Genomic DNA, 21,496 nt, shown 5'->3' on the forward strand with positions numbered 1-21,496 from the left:
TTTTTCTCTTGCTTTCTTTGAGAAAAACAAAGTAACATTTATCTCTGTTGTTTCATTTTACCATCTTCAGCTGCTCAGAAAGTGTCTCACCTTTTGGGTATCAATGTGACGGATTTCACTAGAGGGATCCTGACTCCTCGCATCAAAGTCGGACGAGATTATGTCCAGAAGGCTCAGACCAAAGAGCAGGTATGCATTCTCTAAAAAATGAACATGTGCTTTAGTCTTTAATCTTGCCACCACAAAGCTAACAAATGTATAAGAGGCTTCTGTAACATTTAATAACCATCTTTATGACTGCAGTGTGTGGCAACCGCACTTAAATAATGTAGCATACAAACCACTTCTAGTATTTGCTCCCTTGATCTGTATATAGAAATCATTCTGCTCCTGTAAGCACTCTTCTTCATTTGAGGAAAAGAAGAATAAAAGAAAAAAAGAGTGCCTCTCTCCTAATTTTGGTGACTGGCTGTCTCAGGGGAGTAAGTTCTTCAGTGCTGTTTGCGAGGATGACATTTTGAAGTTGCTGTAATCTGGAAAGCACCATTTTTGTGTAGGTCAGCTGCTAGGGTGGAAGAATTTGTCCCTCACCCTTGAAACTGATTATAAATTTTGTAACGTTCTTGAAACAGGATGTGCTGTAAATGGAACCTGATCTAGCAGATCATGGCCTCCTGAATGGAAGCCCCTATATTTACTCACTGCATGGCTTCTTTATGAATGCATCCTTATTCTCAGTGTAAACAAACATGCCCCTGTAACATGCAAGGGATTAAGGAGTGAAATCTAGAAATAGTCTCAGTCTGCCTTTCCATTTTGGTATTTAATTTCTCACTGTGCGTAGTATTTCTCTGTCAGTCACAGATAGGGTGCTGGCGTGGGAGAGGGGCATTTGGCTTCACAGATCCTAAACTAAAAAGAATTTCACTGTTTTTCTTTGGGCCTGTGAAACATGCTATGATACTATAATATTTGGAGGTGACTGGGCATAATTTTTCTTTCTTGAATAGCAAGCATTGGTTTCTCCAACAGGCAAAATCCTGAAAATTTCTCTTTGACACATGTAGTAAGACACATTCTTTGCTCTTGTTTATAGAGTATCGCTGTGCCATCTACTTTTCACTGAGAGTAACCTCTGAAATGAGCCCTGTTCAGTGAAAAGTCTCAGACTACAGTTAACTATCAGATGCCAAAACAGAGCAATCCATGCCTTCCTTTGCATTGTAATGAAACTGCTGATCTTTGTCTTCTTTTCACCTAGGCTGACTTTGCCATTGAGGCGCTGGCTAAAGCCACTTACGAACGCATGTTCCGGTGGTTGGTCATGCGTATCAACAAGGCACTGGATAAGACCAAGCGACAGGGTGCATCCTTCATTGGAATCCTTGACATTGCTGGCTTTGAGATTTTTGAGGTAAGATGATGTCAGGTCCTTGCACTCAGCACAGTTTACCATGGAGCAAAGACCACTAAAGGACATCACTTGAAAACTGGAAGATTACTATAGTTTTGGAAAGGATGTGTATTCCAAGTCTGTTACTTGAGATCCCTGTAGATGTGAACTGTCAGATACATTATTTAATAACCTAAATGGTTAATTCTTTAGTATGTTATGTATTCTGAAAATGTTTTATCTCATGGCTGTATATTCTGCTGCTTGTATCAGTTTTGGCATGTGCATCAGAATTATTTTGATTTCACAGTTCCAGATGTCCTTGATTCTTTATAGCTCACAGCTTAAGTTTGCTAACCTACAAAAAAAATCCTTAAAAATGTCATCTAGAGTTATGGATCAGCACTGGACTTAAAATTTTATGTCCCATTAATCTGTCCCAAAACATTTAAAGGATAGTCCATTGAAACCTGTTAGCACCATTAAAAAGGTTAGAAATGTTTTTTCTTCCTCCTGATGAGTTTTGGAAAAGACAAAGACAGGGCAGACCAAATCAGCACCAACATGTATTCTGCCCTGCATATGCTCCTTGCTGCAAGAAGCACGAAAAACAAGGATTGGAGTGTGGTTTTGTGTACAGCTAAACTGCTCGACCAGCTCCTTGATGCAGAAAAGGGGTGAACTTGCTCCTTTTCCTCTCTGCTGCTTTTGGCTGCAGCTGCTTGTGCTGTTATGCTGAAAATACTTTCTTAGGGAGTTTTATAATTTAATCAGTCTGCAAAGGGGAATCTGAGCATGAAATATGATGCAAGATAAATGTAGGAAAGGAAGAGCTGAAGGAAAGGTGGAGTGATGGAAAAGAGCGGAAGTAGGAGCTCCCTCTGTAGGTAAAGGTGAACTCTTAGGCCAAACCATTGTCTATGAAACAACAATGTTGGTATGTGGCTTTGCATTATGCTTAGTCTGAAACAACCACATGCTGCTATCAGAGAAGCAGTATCCTGCCGCTCCCGTTATCGCAGTCAGGCAGCTCCTATCAACCTCTGTTATGCTGGGTCTAGCTCACGTGCAGCTGTAGGTTGGGTTGAACCAACTTTCTCATGAAATGGAAAAATAAGCCACATAAAAGTTCTCTTCAGCAGCTGCATTACGTTTAGTGTGATCTAGCATGAAAATGCACCCTTGGTTGTGAACTTTGTCCTTACAATTTGAAGAAATAAGGGAATGTTGGAGAAATTCCCCTGTTCTGATTTTTATATATGAGGGTTAAAAAGGGACTTTCCGGTCCACATGCTTTTAGGAATTTGTCTTCAGGCTTCTGTTGTTGCTTCTTCCTATGAAGAGTTTCTGCCAGCTCTGAGTTTGTGAGAAACTTACAGTCTTTTCTGTTCCTGGGTTAAGTCGCTACAGTAATTCTTCTGCTGTTTACAACTAAACATTCTTTCACAAAGTCTGAGGAGCAGTGTTTATGAACTTCCCTAGGGATTGCAACAGTGATGCAGTGGCACAGGACAGGGAGGCAGTTCATAACCAAATTGGGTTATTGACAAAGGACTCTCCACCCCACACAGAACAATAGCTTAAAGTCATGAATTACAGATGTGATCTTTTGTGCTAAGAGAATAGTAGGCAGTCTTCAAAAAGCAACTGTTCAAACATATTTCTACCTTTTTCTTCATTAGCTGAACTCCTTTGAGCAGTTGTGTATTAACTACACAAACGAAAAGCTGCAGCAGCTCTTTAACCATACCATGTTCATTCTGGAGCAAGAGGAGTACCAGAGGGAGGGCATTGAGTGGAATTTCATTGACTTTGGCCTGGATCTACAGCCCTGCATTGACCTCATAGAGAAGCCGGTAAGCTTGTTCCACTGTCAGGCAGCATGAATTTTGTCCTTGAACACATAACCCCTCTGTCTTTAGACTGGATACTAGCTCTCTAGCTTTTGTAATCCTCTGTTCTGATACTCTGGCATGCTGAAAAGCAGAAGTGAACAATTTCTTTCTTGAAAGTATGTCACTGATAAATCTGTTAGCGTGAGTTCTGTAGGAAGTATTGCATGAAAATAGATCTAGTCAGCCACTTTTTCCTCTCACAAAGTTGTCTTTGTTTGTGTAGATCTGCGTGGTGCTAGATGTATGTGTGGCTTACCATAAGGAGTGTGAACTTTTCTTACTTAACTATAAGTGTGATGAGAAGCTGTGAATCTCTTGCCTTCATTCTTCTCCAATGAAACTTAACGAATTTATAAATTTCACAGTAGATGTTCAGTAGTAGGGACTAGTTTGTGAAATGTTCTGCTATGGCCTTCTGCCTTTAGATAGCTGGATGTGTGCAGAACAGTGCAATAGTGTTCCTTCCATTCTTTTTTTGTATGCAAAACAACCTAGACAAATGGTGAAGACACTTTCTCATAAAAATGTTCAGAATTCAGATGAGGGTTTTAAAGCATTATTAACAGTTTCTGTTAGTATGGAAATAGTTGAACTGATATCACACAACAGGTGAATGTGATGGGGATCAGACTGAAGTATCTTTGCCCCTCCCCACCCCCAGCCACCTAAAAATATTAGTTACTGGTGCAGTCATGTATTTAATGTTTTTTTAATGTTTCCTCTTTTTAAGGCTGGGCCTCCTGGTATACTGGCCCTGCTAGATGAAGAGTGCTGGTTCCCAAAAGCTACAGACAAAAGCTTTGTGGAAAAAGTCGTACAAGAACAAGGAACCCACCCCAAATTTCAGAAGCCAAAACAGCTGAAGGACAAAGCTGACTTCTGTATCATACATTATGCTGGCAAGGTAAAGAATTAGTAGCTAATATTTGAACACTGGAATGTCTGCTGTATGTCTAATGCATAATCACTGCTTCTTAGAAATGGCTGCCTGTGGGAAACCAGAGGAGGATTTCACAAAGTTGTTTCATTGTGTGGATCTTACAAGGGCCTAAGGGGAATTGTCTGTAAATCATATATGTGTAGTTGAAGATATGTCAAACAGACCAATTTAAATGTGTTCTCTGTGACTTGGTAAGATTGGAGGTACTGCTCAGGAACCTTACATCAAGAGACTTCATCACCAAAAATGATGATGCAGGGTTTTTTTGTGTCACACTCTGGGTGGTGCAAACTAGCATTGCCAATCCTTTTCCAGAACAGAACATGGAGCGGTTTATTAGGGTTTGAAATTTGTAGGTATGCTTGCTTAGATGGCAGTTCCAAGAACAATTAGGTAACCTTTTGATTGTGCAAACCTCAGTGCTTTTTTATATAGACTTTGCAGGTTCTTGTTGCATCTTGTGCTGCAGAAATTTCCCCCCCCCCAAGTTTCTTGATATGTTTATCTTCTCCAGGTGGATTATAAAGCAGATGAGTGGCTGATGAAGAACATGGATCCACTGAATGACAATATTGCTACTCTTCTCCACCAGTCATCAGATAAATTTGTGTCTGAGCTGTGGAAAGATGGTATGTAATTAACCTTAATCTCATTTGTTTCTCTTGTTTTATATGGAAGAGTTTGTTTGATCATCAAAAGTTTGTAATGAGCTGTGTTGCTTTTTTCCCTGAAGACTAAACCACCAAGATGAGCATTATTTGGAACATCCTTTGCTTAGATCATGGTATTGCATTAAAAGTTCACTGTAACTCAGAAGAAAGATTCACTTGCATCAACTTCTATTAAGCTTGCTGCATATATAACAATCATTTCTTAAAACCAAGAATGCTGGGATAAAACCTGAATGCACCATTATGTCCCAGCAGCTTGTGCAGCTGCAACACTCAAACTCAAGATCTGAGGTTGAATCTATGTTTTCAGTCCTGCAACTGGTCTGTTCTTTCTGCAGTGTTGGTCAGTATTTTACTCTTCTTTCTCTGGATTTATCTGCTTTTTGAGTCTTACTGTTGCTGTCACTTTTCTGTGGTGGGTTTTCTTTGACGTCTCTGTCTGTTGCAGAGATGCAGAACGTTCAGAGAGCCTATTTCTATCAACACTTTCCTATTCTTCATCTAGAACCAGGTGACTGAGAAACCCGGCTGTTGTGTCATGTGTGTAATGCATCCTAGAGCCATGCAAGAAATGCTTCCGTTAACTTCTCTTGTCCCTTTGTCATACCTGCTTGTCTTTCTCGTTCATTTCCTCTGCTTTGTGCTAGTAGCTCCTCACGGACTTTAAATCAAACACAAAACTCCCACCTTGCAAGTGGATACAAGAAAAATCAGGACATACTCAGGTGCTGAAGGTTGGTCTTGCATAGGAACAGCTAAAAGCAAATCCCTGTCCACTGTTTGAACCTAGAGCTAGCAAGGCTGTGTTTCTTGCAAGATTTGAAAGAAAGGTTTCTAAGACTGCACTTAAACTCAAATCCAGTGGAACATTGATTCTAGTGTTGGGATTTGACTTCAGCTGCTGATCTTTGACACGAGAGCTCGTTTGGCAAAGGAACTCACACTGCATGAAAAATGGCCGTCAGCAACTTGTGCCTAACAAGGCCTTTGCTGTGTGAGACTCCTTTTGGACTTGAAATGTCAACTGAACCACAGCTAATCAGTTCTCATTTACTGTTCTTAGCTGGATCTTCTGCTGCAAGTGACTGTCCTTTTTGCTGTCTTGATGTAGATTGCAGGGCTCAAGATTTTTAAGAGGATTGTTCCAGCCACAATCTGGGACACTCTTCTGTGGATTTCCCTGTGATGTCATCTAGTAACATAACCTTCTTTTCTTTCTTATAAGACAACCTTGACCCTATTCTAACAGCTGCTCTAGAAGTGAACAGTTCTAAACTAGCATTAGCTGTAAATCAGACTATCCTTTCTTGTTTCTTCTTTTGTATGAGTTTCTTTTAGAGGGTTTTTTGTTGGTTTTTTTTTTATATCAGAAGCCAGTTCAGCACAAGTTGATGTATTTTCTGAAGTGAAGATTGGGAGCCTGAGTTCAGGCATCAGTCAGCCACTAAATCAGTCAGCCACTAAAGATAAAGTGAATTGGTTACTTGAAGCCCTTAATAAAAAACATACTGGGGTTGTGGAAGTTTATAGTGATTCAGTTGGTTTAGGCTGAATGGGCGAATTTTTATCTCCATGTAGAAGAGCAATAGGAAAAAGTAATGCTTTAATTTCTTCTTGCCCCTGCTACTCCCAGATGTAGCTGGCTTCTCTCCTATAAAAAAAATAGGGTCTGTGGAGTCCACCCATTAATGTGATAGCTTCATCAGTGCTTGGATATCATTGTGGCATAGTGGAGAAACTGTTGGGGCAGGGAGTTCTGACTTTCTCCTAGTGGTATTGCTCATGTCTGTCACAGAATACTTGTACTCTAAAAATAACTCAAACAGTGGTATCTTGAGGTTTGGTTTCTATCATGCCTTTTACCATGTTTGCACAGTTTACAAGTAGATACAGCTTTTCTGATTCCCAGTCATGGCAGCTCTGCCTGTAATGCAAGAGTGAAGCTGGGCTTTTTCTCTAACTGTGGCCCCTTCTGGGTCAGAGTTAACTAATAGTTGACTCTGCTGGGCTTTCAGCTAGAACTCTTGGGTTGTTGTTTTTCCTTGTGACCTAAGCAAGTAGAAGCATCTGAAACTCACTTCTAGATTGCTGTTCCAGAGCATCAGTAGAACATGTTGGGGAGTAAGTTTGACTCCATCACTCAAACTTCCTGTAGTGAGCTGTTGCTTCTTTTTTCCTTCATGCTCCTATCCCTGCACAAATTCTGTACAGGAGTTGACATCTGTGTAGAGATGAAGCAAAAAGGATCCTGCAGCTCCTCTTCATTTATCCTGTTCTACCCAGATGTTCTTTGTATATCCCAGTGCTTCCTTTGTTTGTGGCAGAATTTTAACGCTCTCTCCTTTGCTCTCTCTAGTTGACCGTATTGTTGGGCTGGATCAAGTAGCTGGTATGTCAGACACAGCACTGCCAGGGGCCTTTAAAACCAGGAAGGGTATGTTCCGAACTGTGGGACAGCTCTATAAAGAACAGCTGGCTAAACTCATGGCCACACTGAGGAACACCAACCCCAACTTCGTTCGTTGCATCATCCCCAACCATGAGAAAAAGGTAAGGCTGTTGTAACAGTACAGCCCGTGCAGTCTTATGTGGGCTTCCTAGGGCATGTCATTTGGTTGCTGTCTTCTGTCTGGTTTTGCAAGAAATCTTAGAGGTCCTGTCTTCTCAGGATATCTTTTAAGATCATCCTAAATAACTGTATACTTATGAAGATTTGAGAGACAGATCTTTGTGGTGATTCTTAAGATGGCATAAGAGCTTTCATTTGCTTCTGAGAGAACTGCCTGCTGTACAAAAGAGATGGGGAAGCAAGGTGTGTGTAGGGGTAAGCTTCTTTTGCAAAAACTTTGTGGAATTTATGAAATATGCTTTTTCTTCACTAGGCTGGAAAACTAGATCCCCACTTGGTCCTCGACCAGCTTCGCTGTAATGGAGTGCTGGAGGGAATCCGTATTTGTCGTCAGGGTTTCCCCAACAGAGTCGTATTCCAGGAATTCAGACAAAGGTGAGGCTTAGAAAGGAATCTGAAGCAGTAACTTTAGTAAGGTTAAGACACGAGTGCAAAACTTGAAGTATTTTCTTGCAACAAGATTGCCACTGTTCTCAAAGGTGGTGCATCTGTCTCTTGGTGTATTCCTTGGCACAAAGCCTCCCCAAAAGCATTTTTGACTTCTCTAGTAAGTGTGTGGTTAAGGTGAGGCATGGAGGACCCCATCTCAGACTGCTGCATCATCCTCTGTTGTCTAGAGATGCAATTTTTTTCTTCTGACAAGATCATAAACTGGCAAAACCACAATGGCATAGGAATGCATTATTGACTATTTTGTGTATTATTGTTTTCAGTACACTTGTGTAACTAGTCTAATGCTTTCTCCTTACCAGATATGAAATCTTAACTCCAAATGCAATTCCCAAAGGATTTATGGATGGAAAGCAGGCGTGTGTGCTGATGGTAAGACGTCCCAGAAACTTGACTTGAACAGAATAAACTTTGAGTGTGGTTTAGAAATCAGTGGTTCATGCTAAATATATATTGTACTCTCAGACTGAAATTCCTAAGTCAAATATTTTGCCCAAGAGAAGGAGGGTGCAAAAAACTTTCTCTTGGCTGTGGAAATGAAAGCTCTTGACTAGCATGAGGTTCAGTAATCCTGGGCAAAAGGATCTTTCTGTTTCTACAGAAGCATATACTTTGAGATGGCAACGATATTCATGGAATCGACATACTTAGAAGCATTAATGTTATCTTTAGCACGTGCTTAAAGTGTGAGCTTCAACAATTTTTTTGTAATGGTCTGCTTGTGACAAATGCTTTCACTGAAGGCTCCAATTAATTTCTGCAGAATTGCCTGGTTCAGATGGAAAGAAAGCTTTGTCTCTGAACCTTGAAGACTGGGGGATACTGAATTTAGCTGTAAAGGATTCCTTTTTTTCTCTCAAAGGAGTAGACCTTATTCCTCTTAACTAGTACAAGGGTTGACAGCAAATCCTTTATAAGATGGGAAAGTTTTGGGGGTGCTATTTTCTAGACAAAGATGAGGACTGGGAAAAACATCAATAGGAAATATCAACAGATGTATTTCCTTGAGGAAGCAGAAGACTCTTGGGACAAGGCATATGTTCCTCAGTATCCTTTTTGTTCTGGCTATTTGATGTGGCTTTGTATTAAACAATGCACGCTCTGCTGTGTTCTGTCTCTGGTTACCTTCATTTCATGCTGGGCTTGGCTGAGCTCCAGCTCCTCTGGGACAGGACTTTACTGGGAGATAGCAACTTTGGCTGGCCTGAGTGGTTCAGTTGTAGGGAAGGGGTATCTTACAGCCATGAGACACAAACATTTTTGGTGATGCTTCACGTGAAGCAGTCTTTGCAGGAGATTAAGTCTTCTCTCTTTCATTTTAGATCAAAGCACTGGAGCTGGATTCCAACCTTTATCGAATTGGACAGAGTAAAGTGTTTTTCAGAGCTGGAGTCCTTGCTCATCTTGAAGAAGAGAGGGACCTGAAGATCACAGATGTCATTATTGGCTTCCAAGCCTGCTGCAGAGGCTACCTAGCCAGAAAGTAAGGACCAACCGTATTTTGTAAAGTACCTTATAAACTTGTATTTATCACATTCAGGCACAGGGGTGGTTTTAAAACAAAAAAGCTGACTAGATTTTTTTTTTGTCAGAAGTGCCATGATTTCTTTGTTGTATGTAACAGCTGATGGTTGTTTTACAGTTTTCTGATCTCTGTAGTGCTGGACTTGTGGCACCTGCAAGAAACCTAGCTCAGTGTGCAGCTACCCCACACCCTAGCAGAGCAGTAAAGTCTCTTCCTCCCTATAGGAATACTACACAGCTGGCAAAGTTTTTGACTTTGTTGCAAACTGCAAATATAAAAATGAAAAGCTCTTCCTGCAGTACTGATCCAGGAGTTGTAGGATTTCTCTTAAGCTATTGGGTAGGATGCAGATAGTACAGTTCTAAAATCAAAAGCAGTATCTGTCAGATTGGCAGGAAAACACACCTCTGGTTTAGATCTCCTTGTTTTGAATTGAAAATAGTGAAGCTTTTTGGTTTAGAAGACATTAGGGAAAAACTTTATTAAATAGGAAATTGAATAAAAGAAAGGATACCCACTCTTACCTGAGGGGGCAGGTGGGAAAAACAAACCCAACTGTGAGAGAAAGGAAGTGAACTGGAAATTTTGCTGAACTTTTTTTAGGAGGGAATCTTCTGAAGTAAAAATGTAGAGATATCTAAGAAAGGCAGAGAGAAGTGTGTGTTGCTGAGGGTTCCTTTGTCTGATCTCCACTTACCTTTCAGAGCCTTTGCCAAGCGCCAGCAGCAATTGACAGCAATGAAAGTGCTTCAGAGGAACTGTGCTGCCTATCTCAAGCTGCGGAACTGGCAATGGTGGAGGTTGTTCACCAAGGTATTGTTTTTCCCTTTGCAATTTTGACAGTTTAGTTGTAATTTCAGCTTCTCAAGTTGAACAACAGCACAAACCCTACTTCCTCTACCACTGGGCTGGCTTGCAACTATACTTTGATTCATGTAGGCAGAGAATATCGTAGCATATTTCATACCTCTGTAGTATGCCTGCGTAAACCAAGCGCCAGGCTATATCCAAGTAATGCTGTGGAAAAGCAGAAGTCATCTTCTAATGCTTTATTCCTAAGAAGAGTAAGAGGATTGCTTGCTTTGGTGGTATGACACTTCAGAGTTACTTGCTATATGGCTAATCAATTTAGCTAGACTAAAATTATTAATACAGGAATGGCTTGCCATCTCTTTCCCCAGGGTTGTAAAAGCAAAGAAAAATCACTGAGTTCTGATCATCTTGTTAGATTTGTAGATATTTTACCTTTTATAAAGACAATGAATACATGAAGAAATGGTCTCTCTTCTAAAAAAAGCAAGGAATTTCTTGCTTTTTAGCCATGAGACTTTGCAGCAAATGAGAGTTGAAGGCAGAGTTTAAACTTGTCTGCTCTCTCCTATGAAATGCCTTCTAAGGGATTTTGATGGGGAAGCACAGAGATGGGTAATGTTTGGGTTTAGTTCACGGTCACCTACCTGTGAATTTAATTTCCCCCCTGTATGGCAACTTTGTTATTCTTCTGCTATTGCTACTTAGCCCTTGAGGGTCTGAAATTTACCCAAACCTTTCTTGATGCATTGCATCAGGAAGGAGAAGCAGGGCAGGTAGAAAGTGTGTTATTAACACATACTGAGTAGCTGATACCTAGCCATCTATGATACTCCCTGTATTCACAACAAAACAATTAGTCAGTCCTTCAAATATTACACTTAACTAAAATGAGTTTTATTCAATGCCTCTCAAGTACAAGAGGCATTGGTTTTCCTTGTTCCTTATAAATGCCTCGTTCCCTTGGTGTCCCTTTCAGGTGAAACCCCTTCTGCAAGTAAGCAGGCAGGAAGAAGAGATGATGGCCAAGGAAGAAGAACTAATAAAGGTCAAGGAGAAGCAGTTAGCTGCAGAGAATAGACTGAGTGAGATGGAGACCTTCCAGGCCCAGGTGAGTTTGCAAATCTCATGTGTAAAAGTAATTTTCCTTCTATCTGGCTAAGTACTTGAGAGTTTCTCCTTTGTTTTATTCATCTGCTGTAGGAGTTGCAGGACTTCAACTTGTTGAAATGTGACTTGGCTGTCATCTTGTTCCTTTGCTCTGACTTCCCCACTCAGTTTCTCTAGGAGGTCTTTTTTTTTGTATAGTGACACCTACTGCCCTTCTGTAGCCATTATGTGAAGAAGATTCCTTTGGCTGGCTGGCTGAGTATTACGACAAAGTGGTTGAATTCAACCTTGGAATTAATGGAATTATTTTTTTTTAAAAACCTAAGGTGGCAGCAGGATTGTTTTTCTGTGAAGTTGGTTTTGTGTTACATTGGCAGGGGAAAACTAGTCCTGAGAAATTTGTTAATGCTCATGTAATACGTTGTTGCAGTACGTGGTTTGTGAAGGAGAACACACACTGCAAAACTATGTTTTGGTAGTGAACTTTTGATAGTTAACTGTGCAGTGCAGGAGCACATAACTCTCTTAGCACAGATTGCTAAGTGCTTGGGTAAATTGGAGCTTCTCTTATTTCTGGCTTTGTGTCCCATGTAGCTAATGGCAGAAAAGATGCAGCTGCAGGAACAGTTGCAAGCAGAAACTGAACTCTGTGCTGAAGCTGAGGAGATAAGAGCCCGCCTGACAGCCAAGAAACAAGAATTGGAGGAGATTTGTCATGACTTGGAAGCAAGGGTGGAGGAAGAGGAGGAACGGTGTCAACATCTCCAGGCTGAAAAGAAGAAAATGCAGCAGAACATCCAGGTAACACCTTAGGAATCTTTCTCTTGTCAGCAAAGAGGACAGGAAGGGTTAGAGTGTTTCTTTTGCCCGAGTGTTTTAGGAATGGCAGCACCCTTCTTTGTAAAATAGCATTGTTTATTCTGTTGGAAAACTTGTTTGTTAGAATGCAGTATGTTGTATGTAAGTCATGACAGAGATGTCACTTCTGGAAAGTACTAAAATAATACTTTGAAGGAAGGGTAAAGAAACCTTCCAAGTTGTGGTATTGCTGCTGTGCTGTTACACTGGTCAATGAACAGCACTGACAAAAGCTCTGCTTTTCTGTGGATGTTGTGAAGGAACTAGAGGAGCAGCTTGAAGAAGAGGAAAGCGCACGGCAGAAGTTGCAGCTAGAAAAAGTGACCACAGAGGCCAAATTGAAGAAGCTGGAAGAAGATGTGATAGTTCTGGAAGATCAGAATCTCAAACTGGCTAAGGTAAGACTCCTCCTGCAGCTTCTAACGCAGGCTAAAGATGCACAGGGTGTTTCTCCTGGAGCCACCCACCAAAGGCTGTCCTTTCCCATGTTGCAGGGAAACGTATGAATTTAATTCGGCCTTGTCTTCGACACTTCTGACCTGAAGTTTTGTAACTAGCTGCCTGCCTGTGTTCTTTACAAGTCAGCATTGTATCATGTCTAAATAGCCATGATGAAATAATGATCCATGAACAACTCTTCTGATACATTGCTAGACCAAATGGACTCAAATTATTTCATGAGGAGACTTCCCTTTCTTTAGGGAGTAGCTTTGAAAGGGCTATTAAATACAAATCTTGAAGTAACCATTTATTTGAATACTATTTGTAATCCTGAAAGGATTTCTTTTATTCCAAATTTCCTTGTAGCAGAAGTAGGCACTTAGAACATTGACATCTTTAAGCACAGACCACTCTGGAAACATCTCCTGTAATTCCAACAAGTGCTTTGACACTGCCTTCTCAATTCTGCAGGAAAAGAAACTGTTGGAAGACAGAATGTCTGAATTTACAACGAACCTGACAGAGGAAGAAGAGAAATCTAAGAGTTTAGCCAAACTCAAGAACAAGCATGAGGCCATGATCACAGACCTTGAAGGTGGTTTTGGTTTTGTTTTTCTTTTTTTTTAAAGGCAGATCCTGCCATGGATTTGTCTGTTTAGTTATAGGTGTTTTCCTGTTAAAATTTGTTGAACTTCACAAGTTTCATTTCTAGAGTTTTAGCCCTCTCCAGTTTCTGAGGGGTTAAAAATTAGTCTGTAGTGTGTGTGCCATTGATCGGCTTGATAGAACTGTTCGGTGGCTGGCTGAAGGTTATGTGCCTTGTCAGCTGAGCCCTTGATCTAAATAAAAATCCTCTCCAAAGCAGCAGGCCAATGGAGAAGAGAGGCTGGTTCTCTTTCTTCTCCTGCTGTGGAAGTGTCTCCTCTTTTCCACTTCCAGCAGCATCAATCTGTCAGGGTTAGTGTTGTTCCTGATGTCCCGTTTGCACGAGTTCTCCAGGGTTCAGGCTAGAAGGCACTTCATCTGGAAACTGCCCCTGTTACTGCAGCAGGACACAGCCTGTTTCATTTCAGTAAAGGGGGAGCAGACCTTGGCTTCAGCATCACTTCATGAGCGCTTCTGCCTGTGCAGTGTGGGTGTTGGGAGAGACTGGCAGTGTGTTGCCATTGTTTTTTATGATGAAAGGGGGAAGGAGGTTGATTGTCAGGTGAGGGAAAGGAAAATTGTCCAGGTATGTTTTGAGGGTAAAATAGGAGGGGAGTTGCACTTACAGGTCCTGACAGAATAATGCCCTCCAGCTATAGTTTGGGCAGTTGTATTATTAGGAAAGCAACTGTTACTTAAACAGCTTTATTTTCTCTGCTCATACAATGGTCTTTGAGTGTGTGTCATTTGTGTAACTTCATGTGTCCCCATCTCCACCAGAACGTCTGCGGCGTGAAGAAAAGCAGAGGCAGGAGTTGGAAAAGACTCGTCGAAAGCTTGAAGGGGACTCCACTGATCTGCATGACCAGATTGCTGAGCTGCAGGCTCAGATTGCAGAGCTCAAAATGCAGCTGGCCAAGAAGGAAGAGGAGCTGCAGGCAGCCTTAGCGAGGTGAGAACCTGACCTGTGGGGTTCAGGGATCACCAGGTTGGGAAGTATTTCTTGTCTCCCCTATTTCTTTGGAATAGGGACTGAATGTTATCTGTGGCTGTTCTATTTCAGCCTGTGGATCCATGGCCTCAGCATCAGAGTTCTTTTGGCTGCTGCTCACTGCCATGTTCTCTGTTCAGAGCTAGAATATGAATGTAGTGTGCACTGCGTGCGTTTCACTGGAGCAGTAAGATTTCAGAGGGGGTTAGAAAGTAGTGGCAGCACACTGTCTCTCTGGTAGTTGCTATATTCATCTCTTCAGTGAAGTGTCCAATTTCCAATGTAAAATGGTGCTTTCTCTTCTGCTTTCTTCTGTTGTCAGTCTCTCTCTGTCCCCTTCTTTAAGGTAAGTATTCGTGCTCTCTCAAGTATTGGGAAATAGAGCTTAGAGTTTGTAGATTATATATGGATCAAAGTTTGAATGTAATATTGTAGAGCTGACCAATACTGGCTTTTTTCTTGATTATTCTTGGTAGGACAGGTGGTTTTAATTTACATAAATTTGGCTCTGACCAGACCCCTATGTTGAACACAGGGTGGAAGAAGAGGCAGCTCAGAAGAACATGGCCCTGAAAAAGATTAGGGAACTTGAATCCCAGATCACTGAGCTTCAGGAAGACCTGGAATCAGAGAGAGCATTCAGGAATAAAGCTGAAAAGCAGAAACGGGACCTGGGAGAAGAGCTGGAAGCATTGAAAACAGAGCTAGAAGACACTTTAGATTCTACAGCTGCTCAGCAAGAGCTCAGGTAACTACAACATGTAGCTGTATTGTCTTACTTGGTTTTGATTTTTTAAATAAATGCTGCCACTTCCAGTCTCTGATGAAAGCAAGTGTTTGCCTTTATCAGGGTGGGTTGGTTAGCAGCCTTGGTGATCACAGAAGGTGCTAGTGTGCAAGCTGTAGCCAAGACTGCATTACTTCATTTGAAGTAAGAAAGCTAACTTGCTCCTGACACAGTGTGTACGGAAGTTTCAGGGGTATTGCTTCTTAGACTGAAAGTAATGCTGCCAACTTGTGCTTAAGAAACGTGCAATGCTAAGTTCTAACTTTGAGAAATGTCTTCATAGCTTGTAGGGCTAAGCACACCTTGGCATTTTTCTACCTGAGAGATGCTGTTGGTGGATATACCCTTCTGTTTGGTTCTCTGCTTGGCATCTAAATGGAATTCATGAATCTTACAGGTCAAAGAGAGAACAAGAAGTAACGGTTTTGAAGAAGACCCTTGAAGAGGAGGCAAGGACTCACGAGGCTCAAATCCAAGAGATGAGGCAGAAGCATTCACAAGCTATTGAGGAGCTGGCAGAGCAGTTAGAACAAACCAAACGGGTACGTGGAACAGAAAACGCAAGGCCAAAGCAGTCAGCCTCCCTGAAATGATAGCTGCTCTGTGACTGTGTCTTAAAGCTGCAGAAGAACATGAAGTGTTCATGATACTAGCCTTCTGATACATGTGCTCTTCCTCCCTTGGTAGATAACTTTTTCACTGTGAAGCATATATGAAGTTGGTTTAATTAGTTGCATTCATTCTTTTTTCTCATCGGGCACGCATAGCCAAGACATTCCATAGCACTGCTAGTGCTTGTTGACTTGTACAGCCTTTAATTTGGAAATCTGATGGTGTGAAACTCTCTCCTGTATTGCTGTCTTCTCTGATTGTTAGATTATTCCATGCTTAGCAGTGGCAGGCTGTTAAATTGTTGGCTTTTTCCTAAGTAAGCAGCCTACAATTTAGCTGCTAAATATGCAACATAGCTTACTTGTTCAGAAAAGAAAAGGTACTCAGTGGAAGGATCCTGCCATACCTGAACTCTGAGGGTTTCTCTGTATTTATATTTTTTTCCTTCTTCAGGTGAAAGCAAATCTTGAAAAAGCAAAACAAGCTCTGGAAAGTGAGAGAGCTGAACTGTCCAACGAGGTGAAGGTTCTTCTGCAGGGCAAAGGGGATGCTGAGCACAAGAGGAAAAAAGTAGATGCTCAGTTCCAGGAACTGCAGGTGAAATTTACAGAAGGTGAAAGAGTGAAGACTGAACTGGTAGAGAGGGTTAACAAATTGCAGGTGAGTGGCATGGGTTTTCCTTACTTTCTGATTTAGCCCAGGGATGGAGAGTGAAGGTCATAGGATGGTGCCTCCCCATAGCTAGTTCAAAAATCTTGTTCCTACAGAAAGCAAATCTACAGTTTGCTTCCCAAGCACTATGCAAGCTCCTTAACTTGTTGCCAGGGCTGGAGATTTGTACTGATTTTCTCAGAGCAGCCCTGAGAAAGTGTAGTAACCAGTTGCCATTTGAGCTTTGTAAGCCTTGAGGTGTCAGCGTGTCTGCTCACCCCTCAGCAGGCAGCCGTTTGCACAGCACGTTCTGTAACCATTCAGCTGCCTGTGAGCCTAGAGTGGCACAAACAGGCCAATGATTCTGTAATGAATGGTGATGAGAGGTGGCTCAAGAGCGATGGGGAAATTTAGGGGTTCCCGCCCCATTCTTCAAAGGAACAGCAAGTCCCTGTGATTCTTCTGCCTTCTTCATGGAGGGTTGCTGGAAATTGAGCATTGCTCATGCGTATGCACTGTCTTTTGCAGTGTGAAAATGTACTGTGGAGGCTGTAGATGCAGTCCTGAAGCAGGTAGCATAAATAGAGGAGAGCTTAGTAGAAGCTTTTAAAATTCTTGCCAGACTGTCTAAAATGTCATATAGGCCTTAAAAAAACAAACCAACCAAAAGAGGAGGCTATTGCAACAGAGGTGACAGCAAGTGAAAAGCTCTTTGTATCTTCTCATATTTAATCCCTGGGACTTTAGTATTCACTTCCCTGAGAGATCATACACATACATGCCTTACTGCTGAGAGGTGCCTCAGTTTTCCCTTCTGGGTCTTGTGCTCACCTCTTTGTGGCTTTGATTTCGATGATGCATTTAATAACTGATACTCTGATCCCTCCTTCAGGTCGAGTTGGACAATGTCACAGGTCTTCTAAACCAGTCTGACAGCAAATCAATCAAACTAGCAAAGGACTTCTCTGCTCTGGAATCGCAGCTTCAGGATACGCAGGTGAGAGCGTTGGAAGCCAAGGCATCTGGTGCAGCCAGTGTCTGTTACAAATTATTAAAAGTGAAACATCACTCTGGACACCATTAAATACAAGACATACAGCACTTCAAAGGAATAGGTTTAACTGCCTTTTGCTAAAGGCTTATATTGCACGGTACTGAGAGCATTCTTACAGAAACAAGCTTCTGCTTCCTCAGTATGTGGAACATTGTTACCTTTCTGCTTGAGAGCTCTTTAATGCCAGAATGGCACTGGAATACTAGGTTCTTGTTGGAGATCTTTAGTCAGCATTTGACAGGAGGTTTGGGCTTAGTGAGTTTGGTAAATTTGTTGAGCAGAAAAAATTATTTCCCAGTGTATGTTGGGAAAAATGATAGATTTGAATGATGTCAGGGAAAATCATGTTTACTCTTATACTTTGGGATAAAACAACCATTTGCAGTTAATAGAATAGGACTCTTCAGGTAAAGTACCAAGCAGAAAGTTGGAAAGCAAAGGAAGAGCATGCCAAACTTCAGATACTAAGTAACCTTGAACAGTCATTTATGTTCTGTCTACTTATGACTCTCTCTGAAAACCAAACTAGTGCCCAATACAAAAATGATGCACTAGTTTGAAGACTGGTCTTATCTCTACCGATCCTTCAGATCAAGCAGAGGCCATATAAGTCAGTAACTGTTGTTGGTAAATGACTGGTGCCTTACGATTCCGCTGAGACCTGCGTTGTTCGTACCCGTGCTAGATAACCTCAGCCTCTTGTCCACTTTGATACTTGAGTATGAGAAAGTCACGTAGCAGAGTACAGCCACGTTGTTGTTGGGAAAGGTTTTAATGTTTTGCCAGCTACTTGGAGGACTCCAGAAAGGGCTGTAGATGGCTTGTGTAGTGAAGTAGTCTCCTTTAATCATTATGAGAGAGCAGGACCCTTCTGAGTATTTTGTTTCTATACTGACTCACTGTAAGACAGCTATTTAAATTCTGTCTTCAGGTGTCTTATCCATAAAATAAGTTGCATACTTAAACTCAACTTCAGAAGTACTCATTCTGGAGAGAGTGGGTGAGGACTGTGAGACTTTAAGCCAAGGAGAAGTGCTAAATTCCACTGGGGTATTTGCTTTGTAGGAGCTGCTGCAGGAGGAGACTCGCTTAAAACTGAGCCTCAGCACTAAGCTGAAGCAAATGGAGGATGAGAAGAACAGTTTCAAGGAGCAACTGGAAGAAGAGGAGGAGACAAAGAGAAACCTGGAGAAACAGATCTCTATTCTTCAGCAGCAGGTATAGAGTCTGCATCCCATAAACCAGTGACTTGAGGGGAAATGTTAGTGCGGATCTGTCTCGAAATAAGATGTAAATACAGAATTGACTTCTAGTAACAGAATCTTTCTTGGGAAAGGAATGATCCTGCTGATTTGGGTGAGGGGGGGGAAATGAAACTCTTTGATAATCATACAAACTGCTTCTAGATTTCTATCCAGGAATTCCTTTGGGAATTCAGTCATATATTATTACTCTGTGTGTATGTGTAATAATATCTTCAGAAATGCACAGACTTACTTCCTCAGCTTCTGGTGCCAGTAAACTAGATATAACCTCACCTGCTGTGTGGCTTTGTGTGCGATCTTTTCTGTCCTTCAGGCAATAGATGCGAAGAAAAAGATGGATGATGGCCTGGGCTGCCTTGAATCAGCAGAGGAAGCCAGGAAAAAGCTGCAGAAGGACTTGGAGGGCTTGAGCCAGCGCTTTGAAGAGAAGACAGCTGCATATGACAAGCTGGAAAAAACAAAGACCCGCCTGCAGCAAGAGCTGGATGACATCGCTGTGGACCTGGATCATCAGCGACAGATTGTTTCTAACCTAGAGAAGAAGCAGAAGAAGTTTGATCAGGTATGACTTCAGTCACTGGGCATTCCATAGGTGTGTCTTACTGACAGGTCTGCCTTAAGAATCTTAAGTGATACTGTTTGGAGAATGCAGATTTATTCCTCAACTAAGGCATAGTATGCAAAGTGGAGAAATAAGGTTTAATAGAAACAAATGACTTCTGTTACATCCATAAGAAGTTTAGTGAGGCTCTTTTCCCCAAACGGATAATGTTCTTATCAAGATCAAGTTCAAAGTGTTGTTTGCAAATCAACTTCGAGAGAAAGTTGTAAGTAATAGGCTGGAGGCCTAGGGAATCAGAAGCTTGTTCATTTGGGGCCAGCAAAGGTGGGACAGCATGCTTCATTCTGTGAAGCTGCATTTCCTTGGTTCCTTGCTGTCCCTGGCAGAACACTAGTGAGAAGGCAGCAACAGAAAGATGCGTGTTTACCTTGTTAGAAAACCGTTGGTGATTTCTCAGAATACTGATGCTGTGCTCCTGTAGCTCTTGGCAGAGGAGAAGAGCATCTCTGCCAAGTACGCAGAAGAACGGGACCGTGCTGAGGCAGAAGCCCGTGAGAAGGAGACTAAGGCCCTCTCCCTGGCCAGAGCCCTGGAAGAAGCCATAGAGCAGAAAGCTGAGCTGGAACGTGTCAACAAGCAGTTCCGTGTGGAGATGGAAGATCTTATGAGTTCGAAGGATGACGTTGGGAAGAGTGTAAGTATGGAGTTAAAATATCTGGGCAGGAAGTATCACACAGGGGATAGTTTAATACCACAAAAAGCTTGCACTAGTGTGAACACAGAGGAATGTAGCAGAGAATACTGGACACAGTTTGTGGATGTGATGTTTCTACTATATTAATAAGTGAGATGGGTTGGAGGAGCCTGGAACTTACCCAAATGAGGTAATGGCAAACTGAAAATTACTGAGATGGAGGCATGATATGAGCCTGATATGTACAATGCCAGCATTGGCCAGGGGGTGGAAGACAGTAAGCCCAAGATTTCAATATGGTAAATGTTAAGATAAGTGGGAAGGAAAGGGAGTCTAAAAAGTTGTGTGGTTTAACCCAGCAGGCAGCTAAAGCAACGACACAGCTATTCATTTACTCCCCCACTACACCCAAAGGGATGGGGGAGAGAACTGGAAAAATAGGGTAAAATCTGTAGGTTGAGATAAAGGCAGTTTAATAGGACAAAAGAGGAAGAGAATAATAATAATACTGATGATGATGAAAGAATATACAACATCAGTGATGCACAGCACAACTGCTCACCACATGGAGCCGTTGCTCAGCTAGTTGCTGAGCCACGCTGCCTGCCGGCCGATCCCCCGGTATATACTGAGCGTGATGTCATATGGTGTGTAGTATCCCTTTGGCCAGTTTGGGGCGGCTGTCCTGGCTGTGCCCCCTCACAGCTTCCTGGGCACTCCTACCTTCTCTTCAGCTTCTCATACTGCCCCGCCAAAAAGTCCTTGATTGGTTGACAAGAACTAAAAAATCAGTGTGTTATCTGCATTATTCTCATCCTAAACCTAAACCACAGCACTGCACCAGCTGCTAGGGAGAAATTAACTCTATCCCAGCTTGAAACTAAGACAAAATTGTTTTCTTGAATTCTGTCAGAGCCAGAGGTATCCAGAGCTCTGGTAAGCTCAGGTCAGGACAGGGCTAACATGCTTTTTTTTATCTCCCCATCACCACACATGCATGACCAGAACTAACAGGTAATAGTGATTCACACTGGTGGCTTACATTTATGTGAGCAGCTGGCTTTGAGGGCCTTCTCTGCCCAAATACAAGGGACAGAGACAGTGTTCTTGGGTTTTTTGCTCTTAGCGTGGGTGAAATTGTCTGCACTCTTTGAGGAAAACTCATGTGTGGTACTGTGCTGTAGGTCCATGAGCTGGAGAAGGCTAAGCGAGCCCTGGAGCAACAGGTGGAGGAGATGAAGACGCAGCTGGAAGAGCTAGAGGATGAACTGCAGGCCACAGAGGATGCTAAACTGCGGCTAGAAGTGAACCAACAGGCCATGAAGGCACAGTTTGACCGGGACCTCCAGGGACGTGATGAACAGAATGAAGAGAAGAAGAAACAGCTGATTAGACAAGTAAGAATTGCTCTGTAAATCCTGACAGCGTTCTGTACACAAAGGCACTTGTGTCCAGAGTGGGTTAGACAGACAGCGCCAATCTGCGGATTCCTGTTAATGGGAACTCTCCAGGC

At 42.1% G+C, this 21,496-nt stretch overlaps 1 protein-coding gene across 1 annotated transcript in view; it reads left to right on the forward strand.

Moving 5' to 3' along the window:
• MYH9 (myosin heavy chain 9) overlaps nt 1-21,496 on the forward strand; it is a 71,471-nt gene that overhangs the window by 44,067 nt on the left and 5,908 nt on the right. Inside the window, exons 11-33 of the mRNA XM_084277960.1 lie at nt 71-189; nt 1,262-1,414; nt 3,076-3,249; nt 4,019-4,192; nt 4,743-4,857; nt 7,256-7,449; nt 7,782-7,903; nt 8,281-8,350; nt 9,301-9,461; nt 10,208-10,316; nt 11,293-11,424; nt 12,018-12,224; nt 12,542-12,679; nt 13,194-13,317; nt 14,148-14,319; nt 14,894-15,106; nt 15,543-15,687; nt 16,211-16,417; nt 17,301-17,405; nt 18,528-18,680; nt 19,041-19,289; nt 19,771-19,983; nt 21,168-21,380. Of these exons, the coding sequence (XP_084134086.1) occupies nt 71-189; nt 1,262-1,414; nt 3,076-3,249; nt 4,019-4,192; nt 4,743-4,857; nt 7,256-7,449; nt 7,782-7,903; nt 8,281-8,350; nt 9,301-9,461; nt 10,208-10,316; nt 11,293-11,424; nt 12,018-12,224; nt 12,542-12,679; nt 13,194-13,317; nt 14,148-14,319; nt 14,894-15,106; nt 15,543-15,687; nt 16,211-16,417; nt 17,301-17,405; nt 18,528-18,680; nt 19,041-19,289; nt 19,771-19,983; nt 21,168-21,380 (3,662 nt within the window). The remainder of the gene's footprint in view (nt 1-70; nt 190-1,261; nt 1,415-3,075; nt 3,250-4,018; nt 4,193-4,742; nt 4,858-7,255; nt 7,450-7,781; nt 7,904-8,280; nt 8,351-9,300; nt 9,462-10,207; nt 10,317-11,292; nt 11,425-12,017; nt 12,225-12,541; nt 12,680-13,193; nt 13,318-14,147; nt 14,320-14,893; nt 15,107-15,542; nt 15,688-16,210; nt 16,418-17,300; nt 17,406-18,527; nt 18,681-19,040; nt 19,290-19,770; nt 19,984-21,167; nt 21,381-21,496) is intronic.

This window comes from Gallinula chloropus (genome assembly GCF_964237585.1).
Source record: "Gallinula chloropus genome assembly, chromosome: 1".
Classification (NCBI taxonomy): domain Eukaryota; kingdom Metazoa; phylum Chordata; class Aves; order Gruiformes; family Rallidae; genus Gallinula; species Gallinula chloropus.